This window comes from Dipodomys merriami, unplaced genomic scaffold (genome assembly GCF_024711535.1).
Source record: "Dipodomys merriami isolate MVZ:Mamm:240054 unplaced genomic scaffold, mDipMer1.0.p SCAF_7, whole genome shotgun sequence".
NCBI classification, from domain to species: domain Eukaryota; kingdom Metazoa; phylum Chordata; class Mammalia; order Rodentia; family Heteromyidae; genus Dipodomys; species Dipodomys merriami.
Genome location: NW_027206290.1, coordinates 55,431,399 through 55,449,587, shown reverse-complemented (window position 1 = coordinate 55,449,587; position 18,189 = coordinate 55,431,399). Strand labels below are relative to the sequence as shown.

The following is an 18,189-nucleotide window of genomic DNA, read 5'->3' as shown; positions in this document are numbered from 1 at the left end:
TTCTGAATCACAACATTTTGGAGCTGTAGTGAGTGGGATGCAGCAGGCAAGGGTTGGACGCCCCACGCCGACAGACAAGGAAGGACCGTCTGCGACGCGAAGGAGAAGGACCCGCTTCCCAGCTTGTATTGTGGCCTCCCGTGGTTCCGGGGTTAGTTTCTTCCTTCAGATCCGGGAACTGAGCACTATGGCTGAGGTGAAGGTGAAGGTGCAGCCCCCTGACGCCGATCCGGTCGAAATTGAAAACAGGTGAATCATTGAGGCTCACTTTTTTGACTCCAGATGGCCTCCACCCCTGTTCCCTGCAGGCGGCCTCCTGCAGGCCCCTGCAGGCCCCTACGGGACTCCTTTCCTAAGGGAGAGGCTGGAACTAGTGGGGGGAGCACGAGGGAGCCGGGTTCTGTATGCATACCCCATTTGAAAGCTTGCAACTTTTGTAATTGACTTTGTCGTAATAACGTTCTCCCTTTCTAAGGGAGAAACAACTAATATCCATAAGTAGTAGGTTACTACTTGTAATCCAGGGTTACTCTGTCACTCATTAAAGGAACTCACGACTGGACGCTGGACGGATCAGGGCTGTTTGTAATTACTAAGCAACTTTAAGCCAAATCATTTCACTAATTATCCTGTAGCTTCTTTAATATTATGTATGCTATTACTACTACACTGCTGTTTATAGATTATCACAATATTTTAAATGACCTCAACTTTGCCAAGCAATTATGACTAATACATTTGTTGATTTTTAAGAAGACTTGGATTTACTTGATAAAGGTAATTCCTTCCCCAAACAGCCCCCAGTTATAGGGAATTATCATTAAGTTTTGGCTTCCCACCGGAAATGTTTGCCCTTGTTTCCTGCTGACCGACTAGTGGCCTAACGTTGTTCTTATTCCAGCAGAGAAAATTGATGTCTCAGCTTTAACATTTAACTCTACTCTTTGTAACAAGCAAACACATTGATATTAATATCTTTGTTTCTAGAATTATAGAATTATGCCACCAGTTCCCACATGGAATCACAGATCAAGTAATTCAGAATGAAATGCCTCATATAGAAGCCCAACAACGGGCAGTGGCCATCAATAGACTGTTGTCTATGGTAAGATGAATTCCAACTACGTCCTGTCATTTCTAATATATTGTTACCTTGTAGTTGTGATGGCTAACTTCATTGTACCAATTTAAGTGAGAGATGGAGCCTCTAAATTTAGTTTTCTGGTCCCACCTTGCCACCTGATGGGGCCAAGGGGAGGGAAGGAAGGTGTCATAGTTCATCTGGTATGTAAGTAAATACCTAAGACTAATTTTCCAATGTTAAATATAGGAATGGGGCCCCTCCCATTCAGTTTCCCAGAATGACCTGAAGTCCAATGGTACAGGCATCCAGGTTCTCCTGATGTCCTAAGGCAATTCAGAAGTATGTCAGAACATGCTTTATTTTACTTTTGGTTCATTATATAAGGGAATACTACCATAAGCGTTTATTCATTTCTTGATATTTCTGCCTAATTTCATATAGCACAATAAAATTATGCATAAAGCTAGGCACTGGTGCCTCACACCTGTAATCCTAGGCACTAAGGAGGCTGATATCTGAGGATCATGGTTTGAAGTCAGCCTGGGTGTGAAAGCCCATGAGACTCTTATTTCCAGTTAACCAGCAAAAAGCTGGAAGTGGAGCTATGGCTCAAGTAATTAAGCACCAACCTTGAAAACAAAGCCCAGTGAGAACTTGAAGACCTGAGTTCAGGCTCAGATCAATACCAAATAAATAAATACAGTTGTACATCATTAAATATTATTGTTAACCTCATAATTTTATTTAGTCATTGTGGTACTGACCACAATTTTACCCTTTATCCGAACTTTTTAACTTTACAAGTTTTATTTTTGTATTTGTATTATATGATGCAGATTTAGATTTGAGTATTGATTTTTATGTATTGTTCAAAATCTGCTTTTGTAAAACTCCTTAGGTATTAGCCATATAACTAACCTAGGATACAGCATATTAGACATTGTTGTTTTGTGGGGTTTTTTTTGTTTTGTTTTGTTTTTTGCCAGTCCTGGGGCTTGAACTCAGGGCCTGGGCATTGTCCCTAAGCTTCTTTTTACTCAAGGTTAGCACCCTACCATTTGAGCCACAGCACTACTTCTGGCTTTTTCTGTTTATGTGGTAAAGAGGAATCTAACCCAAGGCTTCTTGTATGCTAGACAAGTACTCTCCCACTACACAACATTCCTAGCCTTTGATACATTATTAATACTGGTATTTTAAATATATTGAAATAGTTAAGTTTTTAAAAATACATGTGACAAGCTGGGCACTAATGGCTTACGCCTTTAATCCTAGCTACTCAGGGGGCCGAGATCTGAGGATTGCAGTTCAAAGCCAGGCTGGGCAGGAAAGTCAATGAGATTCATATCTCCAGTTAACCACCAGAAAACTGGAAGTGGTACTGTGGCACTAGCCTTGAGCTGAAGAGCTCAGAAACAATGCCCAGGACCATAGTTCAAGCCTCACATCTGGCCAAAAAAAAACCCACAAAAATTCATGTGACAGAAAGCTAAGTCTCAAGTGGAGAGCTGACAAATAAATGAGGGAGGATATTTTAGTCTGCATAGTAAAAATATTAAAGAATACAGTAACATTTGTTATTAGAATTGATGTACCTTATAATTGACATCTTATTTTCTGTTTTTAAAATTATTTAGGGTCAATTGGATCTCTTAAGGAGTAATACTGGTCTTTTATATAGAATAAAGGATTCTCAGAATGCTGGGTAAGCAACTTTTTTTATTTTAATAAAGCCTTAATTATCATAATTGTAATGTATGTGTTAGGAAAAAAGGTAATACAGAATTGCACAGTGTAGCCAGGTATGGTGGTGCATTCCTCTTACTCAAGCACTTAGATAGTTGAAGCTAAAGGGTCAAAAGTTTGAGGGAAGTCCTGTCTATATAGTGAAACTTTGTCTCAAAAACAAAAAGCAAACAAAAAAGCCAGGTGCCAGTGGCTCATCCTTGTAATCCAAGCTACTCAGGAGGATGAGATCTGGAGATGGAGGTTCAAAACCAGCCCAAGCAGAAAAGACCATGAGACTCTTATCTCTAATTAACCAGAAAAAGCTGGAAGTAGAACTTTGGCTCCAGTGGTAGTGCTAGCCTTGAGTAAAAAAGCTAAGGGACAGAGCCTAGGCTCTGAGTTAAAAAAAAGAGAGGGGGGGGGGAGGGAGGGGAGGAGAAGGAAAAGGAAAGAAGGAAGGGAGAAAGATAGAGAAAAAGGGAGAAAGGGAGAGAGAGAGTATAAATTTGTCTTGTATATCATTCTTGCTTTCTGTCATATATTTCATTTCTCAGAGTAACCACTCTTTTAAAAAATGAGATATATATCCTTTCTTGTATATTTAAACTCATAAATGATTCTATATTTATATATTGTACATTCATATATAATCTTTTTTTAAAAAACAAAAATGGGATCCTGCTGTCCATATTGTCTTATAACTTATTTTTTTCACTTACTATATCTTGGACATCTTTTCATGTTGGTACACACAGCTCTGTCTCATTCTTTTTAAGGTAAGCCCTTCTTTTGGTAAATAAGTTAATATGCTGGCTTTGATAATTTCTTTAAGTAGTAATTTAGATTTTTGTACATCCTATACCCCCTTTCTTCTTAAAGTCTGCTTTATTCCTCTGCAGGAAAATGAAGGGATCAGATAACCAAGAAAAACTAGTATATCAAATCATAGAAGATGCAGGAAATAAAGGTAAGCTTGTGAAGAATGGAGCAGAAAACACATTGGTTTGGGGTTGAGATATAACAAGATCGCAGCTATCCAGAGTAAAACTTAGTGCTGTAGCATTTGTATAAAATAGGAAGGAAAGGAATAAAACATACACTTATAAAAATACATGTGCTTGGGCTGGGAAGGTGGCTCAGTGGCAGAGCGCTTGCCTTGCATGCCTGAGTCCCTGGGTTCGATTCCCCAGCACCACATAAGCAAAAAGAAAAAAGCCGGAAGTGGCGCTGTGGCTCAAGTGGTAGAGTGCTAGCCTTGAGCTGAAGAGCTGAGGGACAGTGCCCAGGCCCAGAGGTCAGGCCCCACGACCGGATCTCCCCTCCCCCCCCAAAAAAATACATGTGCTTGAAGGATACATAGGAGTAATGTCATTGTTTCTGTGAGGAAGATGGGGAAATTAAACAGTTCTAAGCCACATTTATGAATTATTTATTTAAAACTTAAAGGTTTTTTTTTTTTTTAATTCTCACTTTTTTTTTTTAGCTATACAGCTACCTTAGCCTGTTTTCTGATGCTGTAACTATCACAGACTGGGTGGTTTTATAAAAGAAAGTATTTCTTAGAATATTAGAAGAATCTTGTTAAATCCTTCTTGCTAGTAGGGATTCTTTGAAGAGTCACAAGATGGCACAGGTTATCACAGTGAGACAGAGCAAGCCAGCAGAGAAACTTTTCTTTTGGAAGTTTTTGTTTGTTGCAGTACTAGAGATTGAAGGACCTTGCATATGCAGGGCATGCACTCTACCACTGCACTATGTATTGTACAAAAGATCATTTTTCACTGGGCACTGGTGGCTAAAATCCTAGTCACTTAGGAGGCTTAGATCTGAGAATCAGAGTTCAGAGCCAGCCTGGGCAGGAAAGTCTGCGAGACTCTTATTTCCACTTAACCACCAAAAAAACAGAAGTAAAGCTGTGACTCAAAGTGGTAGAGCACTAACCTTGAGCAAAAAAGCTCAGAGATAGTGCCCAGGCTCTGAGTTTAAGGCCCATGACTGACAGAAAAAAAGTTCATTTTTTCCTAACAGGCATTTATTCTACTTCTCAAAAAAACATTAATATATGACTGAAGATTATATTTCCAAACCATGAAATATGGGGAAATTTTCAAACCAAAGTGATGATCTTGAACAAGTTACTTAAGCTTTGTGAGCCTTAGTTTTTTCATCTTACCTGTAAATTGTGGATAATGACATCTCTGGTTTTGCAAAGACCAGAGGATGCATACTGCAGCATGACAGTGTTTTGATATATGTTCTTCAATAGTTACACTTCCCTTCCTATCCTTTTTGAAGAACTGTATCAAGCTGAGTGTGATAGTACATGCCTATAATCCTAATACTTGGAAGGCTGAAGCTAGAAGATCATGAGATTGAGAACAGCTTGCACCATGCAGTGAGACCTAAAATAACCAAACAAGCTAGGCACTGGCTCACCCTGTTACTGGCTACTCAGGATGCTAGGGTAAAGGTTCAAAGCCAGCCTGGAGCCAGGTGTCTGTGACTCATGCCGGTAATCCTAGCTACTCAGGAGGATGAGATCTGAGGACTGCTGTTCAAAGCCAGTCCTGGCAGGAAAGTCCATGAGACTATTATTTACAGTTAACCACCAGAAAGCTAGTAGTTGTGTCTAAAGTGTTAGAGTGCCAGCATTGAGGAAAAAAATCTCAAGGTCAGTGCCTAAGCCCTGAGTTCCAACTGCAGGACCAACACACAAAAAAATATTAAAACAAAAACAAAAAAACAGTCTGGGCAGGAATGTCCATGAGACTCTTGCCTCCAATTAATAACCAAAAAGCTGGAAGTAGAGCTGTGGCTCAAGTAGTAGAGCATCAGCCCTGAGTGAAAAAGTGAGTGAAATTTGTGATTGGCCCTGAGTTGAAGCTCTAGTATTGATTGGTGCATGCACGCGCACACTTATACTCTGCTATCAAGATTGTAGTTAAGCCTGCGCTGGTGGCTCACACCTTTAATCCTAGCTACTCAGGAGGCTGAGATCTGAGGATTGTGTTTCAAAGCCAGCCCAGGCAGGAAAGTCTGTGAGACTCTTAGCTCCAATAAACCACTCAGAAAACCGAAGTGGCACTGTGGCTCAAGTGGTAGAGTGCTAGCCTTGAGCTGAAGAGCTGAGGGACAACGTCCAGGCGCAGAGTTCAAGCCCCACGACCGACCAAAAAAAAAAAAAAGATTGTAGTTAATATGCCTTAGGATCTATTTGTGTCACTGACAATGTCTTGTAAAAATATTATTTGAAATTGTATAATTAAGTGTATTTTACAGTGAATTAGTGTTTTTATTTTGTTTTGTTTTGTTTTTGTAACCAGTTCTAGGGCTTGAATTCTGGGCATGCACTTTGTCCCTGCATGCTGTTCCTGAGCTGCTTTTGTTCAAGGCAAGCACTCTACCACTTGAGCCACAGCACCACTTCTGGCTTTTTTTTTTAGTAGTTTATTGGAGATAAGAGTCTCATGGGGTTTCCTGCCCACGCTGGCTTTGAACCACAATCCTCAGATCTCAGCCTCCTGAGTAACTAGAATTATAGGTGTGAGCCACTGGTGCCTGGCTAAATTAACATTTCAAAAACAGTCCTACAGCCAGGTGCTCATGGCTCACACACATAATTCTAGCTACTTAAGAGGCTGAGATCTGAGAATTGTAGTTCAAAGCCAGCCTAGGCAGGAAAGTCTTTTATCTTTTGAGCCACCAGAAAACCAAGTGTTGCCCAGGCTCAAATGGTAGAGTGCACGCCCTTGAGCTGAAGAGCTCAGGGACAGGGCCTAGGTCCAGAGTTCAAGCCCCATGACTGACAAACAACAACAACAAAAACAGTACTACACTGGAAAATAAAGCAAAAATTTTAGTTATTGTCATTTGTTTTCTGAGACAAGATCTCACTAACCTAGGCTGGTCTTTTTTTCTTTTGGTCAGTCATGGGACCTGAACTCTGGGCATAGGCATTGTCTCTCAGCTCTTCCACTCAAGGCTAGTGTTCTACCACTTGAGCCACAACACCACTTCCAGTTTTTTCTGCTTATGTGGTGCTGAGGAATTGAACCCAGGGCTTCATGCATGCAAGTCAAGCACTCTACTACTGAGCCACCTTCCCAACCTAGGCTGATCTTGACTAGGTCTACCTGCCTCCATCTCTCAAGTGCTGATTATGTTATCTATACTATAGATGTTCCCCACTATGCTTAACTAAACAAAATATTTTTATTTACCTTTTTTCCACATGTAATATTTATTTTCTCTTTGAAAGAATAATCATGTCTTCCCACAATTAGTTTTTAGTAGCTACAAAAATGAACAATAGGCTGGGACGGTGGCTCATTGGTAGAGTGCTTGCCTTGTATGCATGAGGCCCTGGGTTCAATTCCTCAGCACCACATAAGCAGAAAAAGCTGGAAGTAGCGTTTTGGCTCAAGTGGTAGAGTGCTAGCCTTGAGCTGAAGAGCTGAGGGACAGTGCCCAGGCCCAGAGTTCAGGTTCCACGACCCACACACACACACACAAAAGCCAGAAATATTTTTTTTAATTTTACAATGTAATGTGATATAAATAATGGATATATATTCAAACATTCAGCTTAAACATTTTTTTTTTCAGAGAGGTGGCAGTTGACTTGACCCAAATTAAAATGAAAATGAGGGGCTGGGAAGGTGGCTCAGTGGTGGAGCGCTTGCCTTATATGCCTGAGGCCCTGGGTTCGATTCCTTAGCACCACATAAGAAAAAAGCTGGAAGTGGTACTGTGGCTCAAGTGGTAGAGCGCTAGCCTTGAGCTGAAGAGCTGAGGGACAGCGCCCAGGCCCAGAGTTCAGGCCCCACGACCCGACTCCAAAAAATTAAAAATTAAAATAAAATGAAAATGATCAGAAACTAGCAATGAAGCTGGGTATCAGTGGCTTATGCCTATAATCCTACCTACTCAGGAGGCTGAGATCTGAGGATTGCAGTTCAAAGCCAGCCCAAGTAGGAAAGTCCATGAGACTCTTACCTCTAATAAACCTGAAAACCAGAAGTGATGCTGTAGCTCAAGTGGTAGAGCACTAGCCTTGAGCTGAAATGCTGAGGGACAGAGGCCAGGCCCACAGTTCAAGCCTCGCAACCAGCAAAAAAAAAAAAAAAAAAAGCAAAGAAAAAGAAACTAGTGATTAGTGTAAAGAATGGATGGAAAATACGTTGAAATTCAAGAGTATTCATGTTTTTCCCCCCAGTATAAAAATGTCCTTTTCATGTTTTGTTTTGTTTTGTTGTCAGTCATGGGGCCAATCTCTGGGCCTGAATGCTGTCACCTCAGCTCTTCAGCTCAACCACTCTACCACTTGAGCCACTAAGCCACTTATGATTTTCTGAGTGGTTTATTGGACATAAGAGTCTCACGGTCTTTCCTGCCTGGGCTGGCTTTGAACCGTGATCCTCAGATCTCAGCCTCCTGAGAAGCTAGAATTACAGGCGCACACCACCAGTGCCCAGCTTCTTTTCATGTTTTCAAAAAGGTGCCTGAATGAGATTCCTAGAAATTTCTAGTTCTAATATAAAGTGTCTGACTTATTTACTATCTTTGTTAACAGAACAATGAATACATAAAGTTTGTTTTTTTTCTAAAGGGTTTGCTGTCAATTTATTTTAATAATTTAGAATGAGATATAGGTAATGAATAGAAACACACATTGTACTTCAACTTGTTTTAATTTCCCATAGGAATATGGAGCAGAGATATTCGATACAAAAGCAACTTGCCATTAACAGAAATCAACAAAATTCTAAAGAATTTGGAAAGTAAAAAGCTTATCAAAGCTGTTAAGTCTGTAGCAGTGAGTAATTTTCCTTATATATGTTGTTATAAGTGTACTTCAGGGTTTTTTTTTTTTTTTTTTTTTTTTTGTCGGTTGTGGGACTTGAACTCTGGGCCTGGGTGCTGTCCCTCAGCTCTTCAGCTCAAGGCGAGCGCTCTACCACTTGAGCTACAGCGCCACTTCCGGTTTTCTGGTGGTTTATTGGAGATAGGAGTCTCGCAGTCTCTCCTGTCCGGGCTGGCTTTGAACCGTGATCCTCAGATCTCAGCCTCCTGAGTAGCTAGGATTACAGGCGTGAGCCACCAGCGCCCGGCTTTCAGGGTTTTATTCTTCAGTCTATGCTATGATTTAAAGCAACTGCCCCCAAAAAAGGACTTTGAAAAAAGCACTTTTCTGAAGTTGAGAAGTTTTTTCCAACTGGGCCCTTGTGGTTCATGCCTATAATCCTAGCTGCTCAGGAGGCTGAGATCTGAGGATCACGGCTGAGATCTGAGGATTACGGCTGAGATCTGAGGATCACGGTTCAATGCCTGGGAGAAAAGTCCATGAGACTCTTATCTCCAATTAACCACCAGAAAACCAGAAGTGGTGCTATGGCTCAAGTGGAAGAACACTAGCCTTGAGCTGAAGAGCCAAGGGAGAGTGCCTAGGCCCAGAGTTCAAGCCCCATGACTGACAAAAAACAAAAAAAAAGTTTTCTCCCCATCAGGGAACCATTCTAATCCTAAAAATTAGCTCACACTGGCCAGGGACCTGAATTTCAAGCCCCAAACCAGTGTGTTAAGTGTTCGCTGCGCTGAGCACACATGTGCATACACACATATTAACCTGAGTTGGAGATACTATTTTTTCACTGCCTAATTGATGTCTAACCCATTCCAAACTAAAACTTCTTCAGTGAACTCATTTTGAAGAACACTTTTCCTAGTTTTTATACTGTGAGATCAAGTTTACTTTATTCTAACATGTGTTAGCATATATATTCAGCATATACCTAGTGGTGTGTTCTAGGCACATACTCTGGGTGCTTGGGATCCTTAGTGAGCAAGTCAGAGATAAATGCCTTCCCTGGATCTTTTGGTAGTGTCTGTCCTGGATACCTGTAGTGTCTCCTATACTATATTGGTGTTTCTTATCTTTCTAACCAAACTGGAATGTTTACTGGTGTAAAGAAATGAGCTGCTATCCTAAAAAGACATGGAAAATCTTTAATTCATATTGCTCAGTGAAAGAAGCCACTCTGAAAAGGCTACATATTCTACACTCCAGCTATCTAACTTTGTGGAATTCTAGCAAGACTGCAGACACAGTGATAAACTAAGTGGTTACCAAGGATGGGCATGGGAGTAGGGAGAAGTTGAATAAGAGAAGCATGGGAGATATTTTAGGGGCAGCAAAACTGTTCTATATGATACAAGCTTGCATTAAACATGTATCAAAATTATAGAAAATAGCTGGGCACTGGTGGCTCACGTATGTAATCCTAGCTACTCAGGAGGCTGAGATATGAGTATCATGGTTCAAAGCCAGTCCAGGCAGGAGACACTACCAATTCACCACACGAAATCTCCAGTTTATCACAAGAAAACCACAAGTGCTGCTGTGGCTCAAGGTAGTAGAGAGCTAGCCTTGAAGAAAAGAGCTCAGGTATAGCACCCAGGCTCCAAATTCAAGACCCATTACTGACAAAACCATTAACAATAAAACCCCCAAAACTATAGTAATTGATAGCACAAAGAGTAATTTTAATATGCATTAAATTTTATAATGTCATTTAGGAATTAGGCAGATCCCAGGGTACAATAAAACAAGGAACTAAATATATTACAGAATGTAAGAAAACAACCTGAGTGAAGCAGGTAGAGGAATAAGGTGCTGTCCTGTAAAAAGGAATGTACATGAGTACTTTTCTGAGTTAGGAAGTTTTTTCCCTTCAGAATCCTTGTTAACCATTCCAATCCTAACTATACAGTGTATTAGACTTAAACATTTTATGAAAGTGAAGTGGCATGTTGGCAGCAATGTAATTCTGACACAAGTTAAAGGCAGTTTTACCCACTTTCAAGACTGCCCTCACTGTAGACACCAACACAAGTTTGGGAACTTTCTCCACATATTTTTTTTTTGTTTTTGTTTTGTTTTTTTTTTTTGGGTCCGGTCATGGGGCCTGAACTCTTGAGCTCTTCAGCTCAAGGCTAGCGCTCTACCACTTGAGCCACAGCACCACTTCTGGCTTTCTTTTTCTTTTTGCTTATGTGGTGCTGAGGAATCGAACCCAGGGCCTCAGGCATGCAAGGCAAGCGCTATACCACTGAGCCACCTTCCCAGCCCTCCACATATTTGTAATAATTCTTGTGTAGGTTTTTTTTAATATGTAGGCAGCCTAAGAAAGGCAAAGGAAATATGCACCTCCTGTTCCCCAAAATATTTAGGCATGCCAGATGGTCTTCCAAGTTGTCTTTCTAATAATTCTGTACATGTGAAACTTTTTAAAATAAATTCTTATTTTAAAAAGTATGTCATTTAAAAAAATCGTTAAAAATACATGAACTGTCCCCCTTTTTTCCTAGGCCTCCAAAAAGAAAGTATATATGCTGTACAACCTGCAGCCAGATCGGTCTGTGACTGGTGGTGCCTGGTACAGTGACCAGGATTTTGAATCTGAATTTGTAGAGGTGCTTAACCAACAGTGTTTCAAATTTCTACAATCCAAGGTGAGGCAGAGTTAAGAAAACCTTTCTTTTACGTGATTCATAAAAGATGCTTGATCTTGTGTGTAATATTCTATGAAGTTAGCAATTTTTACTAAACAGACTATGTTTTTTTTTTTTTTTTGGGGGGGGGTCTGGTAATGGGGCCTGAACTCTGGGCCTGAGCACTGTCCCTCAGCTCTTCAGCTCAAGGCTAGCGCTCTACCACTTGAGCCACAGCGCCACTTCCGGGTTTTTTCTTTTTTCTTATGTGGTGCTAAGGAATCGAACCCAGGGCATGCAAGGCAAGCGCTCTACCACTGAGCCAACTTCCCAGCCCTAAACAGACTATGTTTTGCTGTTGGTTTGTTTCCATATAAATTGTATTCAGAGCCAGGCATCGGTGGCTCACGCCTGTAATCCTAGCTACTCAGGAAGCTGAGATCTGAGGATCACGGTTCAAAGCCAGCCCAGGCAGGAAAGTCTGTGAGACTCTTATCTCCAATAAACCACTAGAAAACCAGAAGTGGCGCTGTGGCTCGAGCGGTAGATTGCTTGCCTTGAGCTGAAGAGCTGAGGGATAGCGTCCAAGCCCAGAGTTCCAGCCCCACAACTGATCCCCTCCCCCAAAAAAATTGTATTCAGAAAGCATTGACTAGGCTGGGAATGTGGCTTAATGGTAGAGTGCTTGCCCTGGGTTTGATTTCTCAGTACCACATAAACAGAAAAAGCCGGAAGTGGCACTGTGGCTCAACTGGTAGAGTACTAGCCTTGAGCAAAAGAAGCTCAGGGACAGTGCCCAAGCCCTGAGTTCAAGCCCCAGGATCTACAACAACTACAAAAGCATTGACTAACATTCTTGCTTAGATCTTTTATGTTTCATCCCTTACAGGCAGAAACAGCACGAGAAAGTAAGCAGAATCCAATGATACAAAGAAATAGCTCATTTGCTTCCTCCCATGAAGTGTGGAAATATATCTGTGAATTAGGGATCAGTAAGGTCAGAACTTTCTTTCTTACCTTCCATGTAAAACCTGTTCTTCATATAGACACAGATTACAATGAATACCCAGCATATTTGACCTAGACCTCTTTTGGGTGAGAGCTGTGAATATTCTGCAGTAGTCACTTTGGGAAAACACTGTCTTAGTCTTAGTAAAGGCAGCCATTATTCCATGACATTGGTAAATATTGTTGAGCTTGGAACATAAGAGCAACAGAGTATACAACTGGCAGTACATTTCACCACCCAAAGTCTGTCCTAACAAGTTCTTGACTCACATATGCATAGTTAAGTATGTGTGCAAAATATCAGCCATACCATCAGTTTTTATTGGTATTGGCAGTATTCTTTTGAAGACTTACACATGAGAACATTGATGATTTTATCATCAGAAAAGAAGCCACAATTGCAATTGGACATATCTTTTTTATTTCCTGAGCTCTAAATTTCTCATTTATAAAGGAATAGGAACTTGGACTGTTTGATGTCTAAAGTATCTTTCTGTTAAAGCATTGTAAGAATCTGTCAAATTCTTGCCAAAGAAATGTTACTTTGTGAGATCTAGATTTTTTCCTAAAATTATGACATCAGAATGTGTCACATTGAGCAAAAAGTTAGCCTTCTGCTCCTAGCATTTCAGCGGACCATTGTTTACCTTGTACTTTTTTTTTTTTGGTTGGTCATGGGGCTTGAACTCTGGGCCTGGGCACTGTCCCTGAGCTCTTCAGCTCAAGGCTAGCACTCTACCACTTGAACCACAGCTCCTCTTCTGGTTTTCTGGTGGCTAATTGGAGATAAAGAGTCTCATGGGCTTTCCTTCCCGGGCTAGCTTTGAATCATGATCCTCAGATCTCAGCCTCCTGAGTTCCTAGGAATTACAGATGTGGGCCACCAGCACTCAGCTCTTTTTGTATTTTTTATTAATCTCTCTAGCACATTACTTCTCCATTTCATAGAAGAACTTTGCTGCTTATAACATCGTACAAAAGGATCTCCTTATCCTTTATGCATCTTTCCTTTGTCCTTTCTTAGGTAGAGTTGTCCATGGAGGACATTGAAACCATCCTGAATACACTCATTTATGATGGGAAAGTGGAGATGACTATCATTGCTGCAAAAGAAGGCACAGTTGGCAGTGTAGATGGACACATGAAACTATACAGGGCCGTCAATCCAATCCTCCTACCTACGGGTTTGGTCCGGGCACCCTGTGGTCTCTGCCCGGTACGTTAAAACAGCTTCATTTCACCCTTGACTATCACCAGGCCCAAATGCCACCTAGACAAACAGAGCAACAAGTTGATTTCCGAGATTCTTGGGATTGATCAACAGTTACTAAAACCTCCATGTTCCCTAAGGAACAAATATTACCTCAAACTCAAAATAATCAGGTTAAAGACATCGGCAGTTTCTGCTCATGGCCTTAAAATGGACACTTAGATAAGGGCTAGAGACAAAAATAAGATTTGAAAACCTACTATGGGCCAGGCATGTTTTTAATGAGTTTTATGTTGTCTCATTTGAACCTCCATATGTCCTTGGAACTAATGGTGTTATTTCCCCTAATGAACAAGGGAACTTATGTTTGAGGGGTACAGCTTAGTAGTAAAGTGCATGCTTAGCATGTACAGGCCGCAGGTTCAATTGAAATCAGTTAAAAAGGGGGATGGTGGGACTTAGGCTTGGGAAAACCTAAGAACATCAGCTTAGTTATCACTTTAGATTTAAGCCCAGATAATCTTTTTCCCAGCAGGCCTTAGCAGTTCCATTAAATCCTATTTAAGTGGCTGGGAAGGTGGCTCAGTGGTAGAGTGCTTGCCTTGTATGCATAAGGCCCTGGGTTCAATTCCTCAGCACCACATAAGCAAAAAGAAAAAAGCCAGAAGTGGCGCTGTGGCTCAAGTGGTAGAGCATTAGCCTTGAGCTGAAGAGCTGAGGGGCAGCGCCCAGGCCCAGAGTTCAGGCCCCATGACTGGACCCCCCCAAAACATAATAAATAAATAAATAAAATCCTATTTAAGAGTGCCAACCATATGCTGAAGGCACTGAGGCTGCCAAAGAGCAAGAGATTTCAATCCTTGTGGCATTATGTTCTTGAGCTGCTAGTATGCCATATTTTGTTGTATGCCATATTCCTTATACCTGTCTTTCTTTCCTTGGTTTCAAGTCCTAGACAGAATGCTAACAGAGGAAATTTTGTTTAGTTTCCTTCATAGGAATGAAGGTAGCTAAATATGAAACATTTCTATGTGTAAGACTATATATTCCTATGATACCTGCTGATAGCCTTTTGTTTGGTGGGCGGGTGAACATGATCAGGCCCCACCATTAACTAATTGCATAATCACAAACCAGGCATTATCACATCATGTTCTTAAATACAATCCCTAGTTATTTTTAAAGTTTTGTAAAAATACTGCTTTAAATTAAAACTATTTTTAAAGTATTTTAAATGCTACTTTTAAAGTATTTTAAAGATTTTAAAACTTCATTTTGAATATAAACTTTTGTTTTTTAAGGTTTTTGATGACTGCCATGAAGGTGGTGAGATTTCACCATCTAATTGTATTTATATGACAGAATGGCTTGAATTTTAATATTTAATACAGAACTATGAACTTTATTAAACATTTTCAAATGAAGTTACTTTGAGACCAAATAATTCATGATGGAACATCAGAGTTCTTTGAAAATATACTTCACAGTAATGGATACAGACTTGCTGCTATGAAGACTTTTTTTTATTTATGAAGATTAAATTTATATTGGAAGAGTAGCCAACAGAAAATGAAACAGAACAGTGAAATCCATTCCTCAACAAATAAAATACATTGAAGCTCTGGAAAACCACATCTTTGAAGTTTCAAGACTTCGTTCAAGGAAAAAGAAGCCAACAAACCTATATTTACTACTACTATGGTAATGATTAAAGCACTCAAGTTTTCATTTTAGGGCTAGGGCATGGGCTTAAGTGATAAAGTGCAAGACTTTTTGTTCAATATTCAGCCCTCAGTACAGCCAAAGTAATAATAATCAAGCCGGGCCCTGGTGGCTCACGATTATAATCCTAGCTACTAAAGAGGCTGCGATCTAAGGATCACGGTTCAAAGCTAGCCCAGGCAGGAAAGTCCATGAGACTAATCTCTCCAATAAACCACCAGGAAACTGGAAATGGTGCTGTGGCTCAAGTGGTAGAGCACTAGCCTTGAGCTGAAGAGCAGAGGGACAGTGCCCAGGCCCAGAGTTCAATCATCTTCACCAATAAAAAATAAATAGATAATTAGCTAGACTTATTTACATTAAGGGCTTCATTGGAAACTTTTTGTTCTTGTTTTTGGTGGGGGGCAGAGGTTGGTCATGGGGCTTGTACTCAGCCTGGACACTTCCCTGTGCTCCTTTTGCTCAAGGCTAGCACAACCACTTTGAGCCACAACACCATTTCTGGTTTTCTGCTGGGTAATTGGAGATAAGAGCCTCATGGATTTTTCTTGCCCAGGTTGGCTTTGAACCTTGATCCTCAGATACCTGCTTCCTGAATAGCTAAGATTACAGGCATGAGCACTAGTGCCCAGCTTGGAAACTTTCTTTTTTTTTTTTTTTTTTTTTGTCGGTCATGGGGCTTGAACTCTGGGCCTGGGCTCTGTCCCTCAGCTCTTCAGCTCAAGACAAGCGCTCTACCACTTGAGCAACAGCACCACTTCCGGTTTTCTGGTGGTTTATTGGAGATAGGAGTCTCACGGTCTCTCCTGCCCGGGCTGGCTTTGAACCGCGATCCTCAGATCTCAGCCTCCTGAGTGGCTAGGATTACAGGCGTGAGCCACCAGCGCCCAGCTGGAAACTTTCTTTATTGGGTTACTACCATTTGGGTTTCTTAATTTCTCTCTATTTCATTGAGAAGACACTAAAAGTGGTGAAGGTAGAAAGAGCAGGGATGCAGGAATGTATGCAAACCTGGGGCATGACTGGATGAATAGAACGTCTTTTCTACATGCTACTCCATTTTATATCAGTATTATTCTTTCAGAGGATTATGCTGCCATTTATTTAGCCCAATCCCAAATGATGACTACTGTCAAGGGGTATATTTTCACTGCATAAATATTAATGATTTGGAGGGGGGGGCAGTCTTGGGGCTTGAACTGAGGGCCTGGGCACTAACCCTGAGCTGCTTTTTTGCTCAAGGCTAGAGCTCTACCACTTAAATCACAGCACCACTTCCAGCCTTTTCTGTTTATGAGGTACTGAGAAATCGAACCCAGGGCTTCATGCATGCTAGGCAAGCACTGAACCACATTCCCAGTCCCTTAAGACTCATTTTCATTGTAAATAATTATATTTGTTAGGATATCCCTTACCACCACCACCAAATTCATATGTTGATGGTATTTAGAGGTAGAGTCCTTGAGTGGAATTAGTGCCTTATAAAATTAGGCCCAAAGAGACATGTTGTTGTTCTGTGTGAGGACACAGAAGATATCCATCGTAGAACCCAAATGGGGACCCTCATCAATGAATTTCTCAGCACCTTGATCTTGAATTTCTCAACCTCCAGAATTTTGAGAAATAAATTCCTATTGTTGATAAATCATCAGTCTGTGTATGTTGTTATATAGTAGACAGAACTGAGGCAGTGTTTAATCATTTAATAGACTCATCTTCAATTCATACTTTGAGAGGTCAAGTAGAGACCATTGTTCTCCTACATATTTAGATTTGTTGTCTTTTTTGAAAAATGTTATGGCACTTTTAGATCTGGGCATTAGGCATATGGAAATACTAGGTTACTGTTGCACAGAAAATAGCAGTACACCTATTGTAATTTCACCTTGAAACTACGCTTCAAAGTTTCTATGTCCAGGGCTAAAAGCTTGTGGTAGGGTGCTAGCAGAGCAAGCAAGCATGAGGCTTGAGGTTCAAGCTCTGACATCAGAAAAAAAAAAAAAAATGTCTGTATCCAAGCCAACATGGAATCACAGAGCACCCTACCAAGGGGCTGAATCTTAACACCAGTTTGAAATGTAAAGGAAAGTTAGGAGAGGGAACCAACTTGGGTTCCAAATATAGACTATATTTTGGGGGTTTTGTTGGTTTGTTTTTGACATTTGTGGGGCCTGAACTCTAGGCCTGGGCACTATCCCTCAGCTCTTCAGCTCAAAGCTAGCGCTCTACCACTTGAACCACAGCGCCACTTCCAGTCTTTTCTGCTTATGTGGTGCTGAGGAATCAAACCCAGGGCCTCATGCATGTAAGGCAAGTACTCTACCACTGAGCCACCTTCCCACCCCCTGTATTGTGTTTTAATAAGCAGAAATTGAGTTCCTAAATTTACAGTCAGTGACTAAAAAATTTCCTTGCCTCATTAAAATAAATAGACCCTTCAAACGATTTTCCCATATCATGTTTATTATTCTGAACATTAACTGAAGGAGAAAGAAAATACAGCACCTCTGATGTACAGTTAGATTAAGTATCCTACAGAAATAAAATAAATTGTAGACTCACAACAGTAAAAATTCAAGTTAGTCAATCTATATATAATATTAGGTACTTAGTTCAACTGACAATATTCTCCAGAGTGTTGAGGCTCCTCTATGTCAAATGGTGATCCATGGAGAGCTAAACAATTCTTGAGTCCATGATTCTAGTTTTTAATGAGTACTTATGTGGCTCTTCACATGAACCTTCTGATTTAGACTGGCAGTGAATAAATCTTATATAGACTTATGGTCAACTAAGAACATTAATCAAAAAGAACCAATTTAGGGGCTGGAGATGTAGCTCAGAGGTAGAACACTTGCCTAGAATATGTGAGGCAAGGATTCCTCTCCCCCTGACAAAAAGGTAATTTCAAATGGAGTCACTTGCTTTTTTTTTTTTTTTTTAATGC

The 18,189-nt window shown here is 40.6% G+C and overlaps 1 protein-coding gene and 1 non-coding gene across 2 annotated transcripts; one reads left to right on the top strand and one right to left on the bottom strand.

The window, feature by feature from the left end:
• The first annotated feature begins 85 nt into the window (after window positions 1-85).
• Polr3f (RNA polymerase III subunit F) lies at window positions 86-16,890 on the top strand. Its single transcript, XM_070006686.1, has 9 exons — window positions 86-249; window positions 988-1,105; window positions 2,722-2,789; window positions 3,712-3,779; window positions 8,515-8,627; window positions 11,180-11,323; window positions 12,192-12,299; window positions 13,335-13,526; window positions 14,822-16,890. The coding sequence occupies exons 1-9, from the start codon at window positions 188-190 to the stop codon at window positions 14,897-14,899; spliced, it is 951 nt and encodes a 316-aa protein (XP_069862787.1). The 5' UTR covers window positions 86-187; the 3' UTR covers window positions 14,900-16,890.
• On the bottom strand, window positions 10,980-11,104 carry LOC138817365 (small nucleolar RNA SNORA67). Its single transcript, XR_011368823.1, has one exon. It is a non-coding gene; the product is annotated as a small nucleolar RNA SNORA67 (small nucleolar RNA).
• Window positions 16,891-18,189: the final 1,299 nt, after the last annotated feature.

What these genes read in the sequence shown, in the direction of transcription:
- Polr3f (XM_070006686.1), top strand. Translation starts at nt 188, where the DNA reads ATGGCTGAGGTGAAGGTGAAGGTGCAGCCCCCTGACGCCGATCCGGTC. An exon ending in CCGGTCGAAATTGAAAACAG is followed by an intron (nt 250 to 987) that starts GTGAATCATTGA and finishes CTTTGTTTCTAG; the next exon opens with AATTATAGAATTATGCCACC. An exon ending in TCAAATTTCTACAATCCAAG is followed by an intron (nt 11,324 to 12,191) that starts GTGAGGCAGAGT and finishes CATCCCTTACAG; the next exon opens with GCAGAAACAGCACGAGAAAG.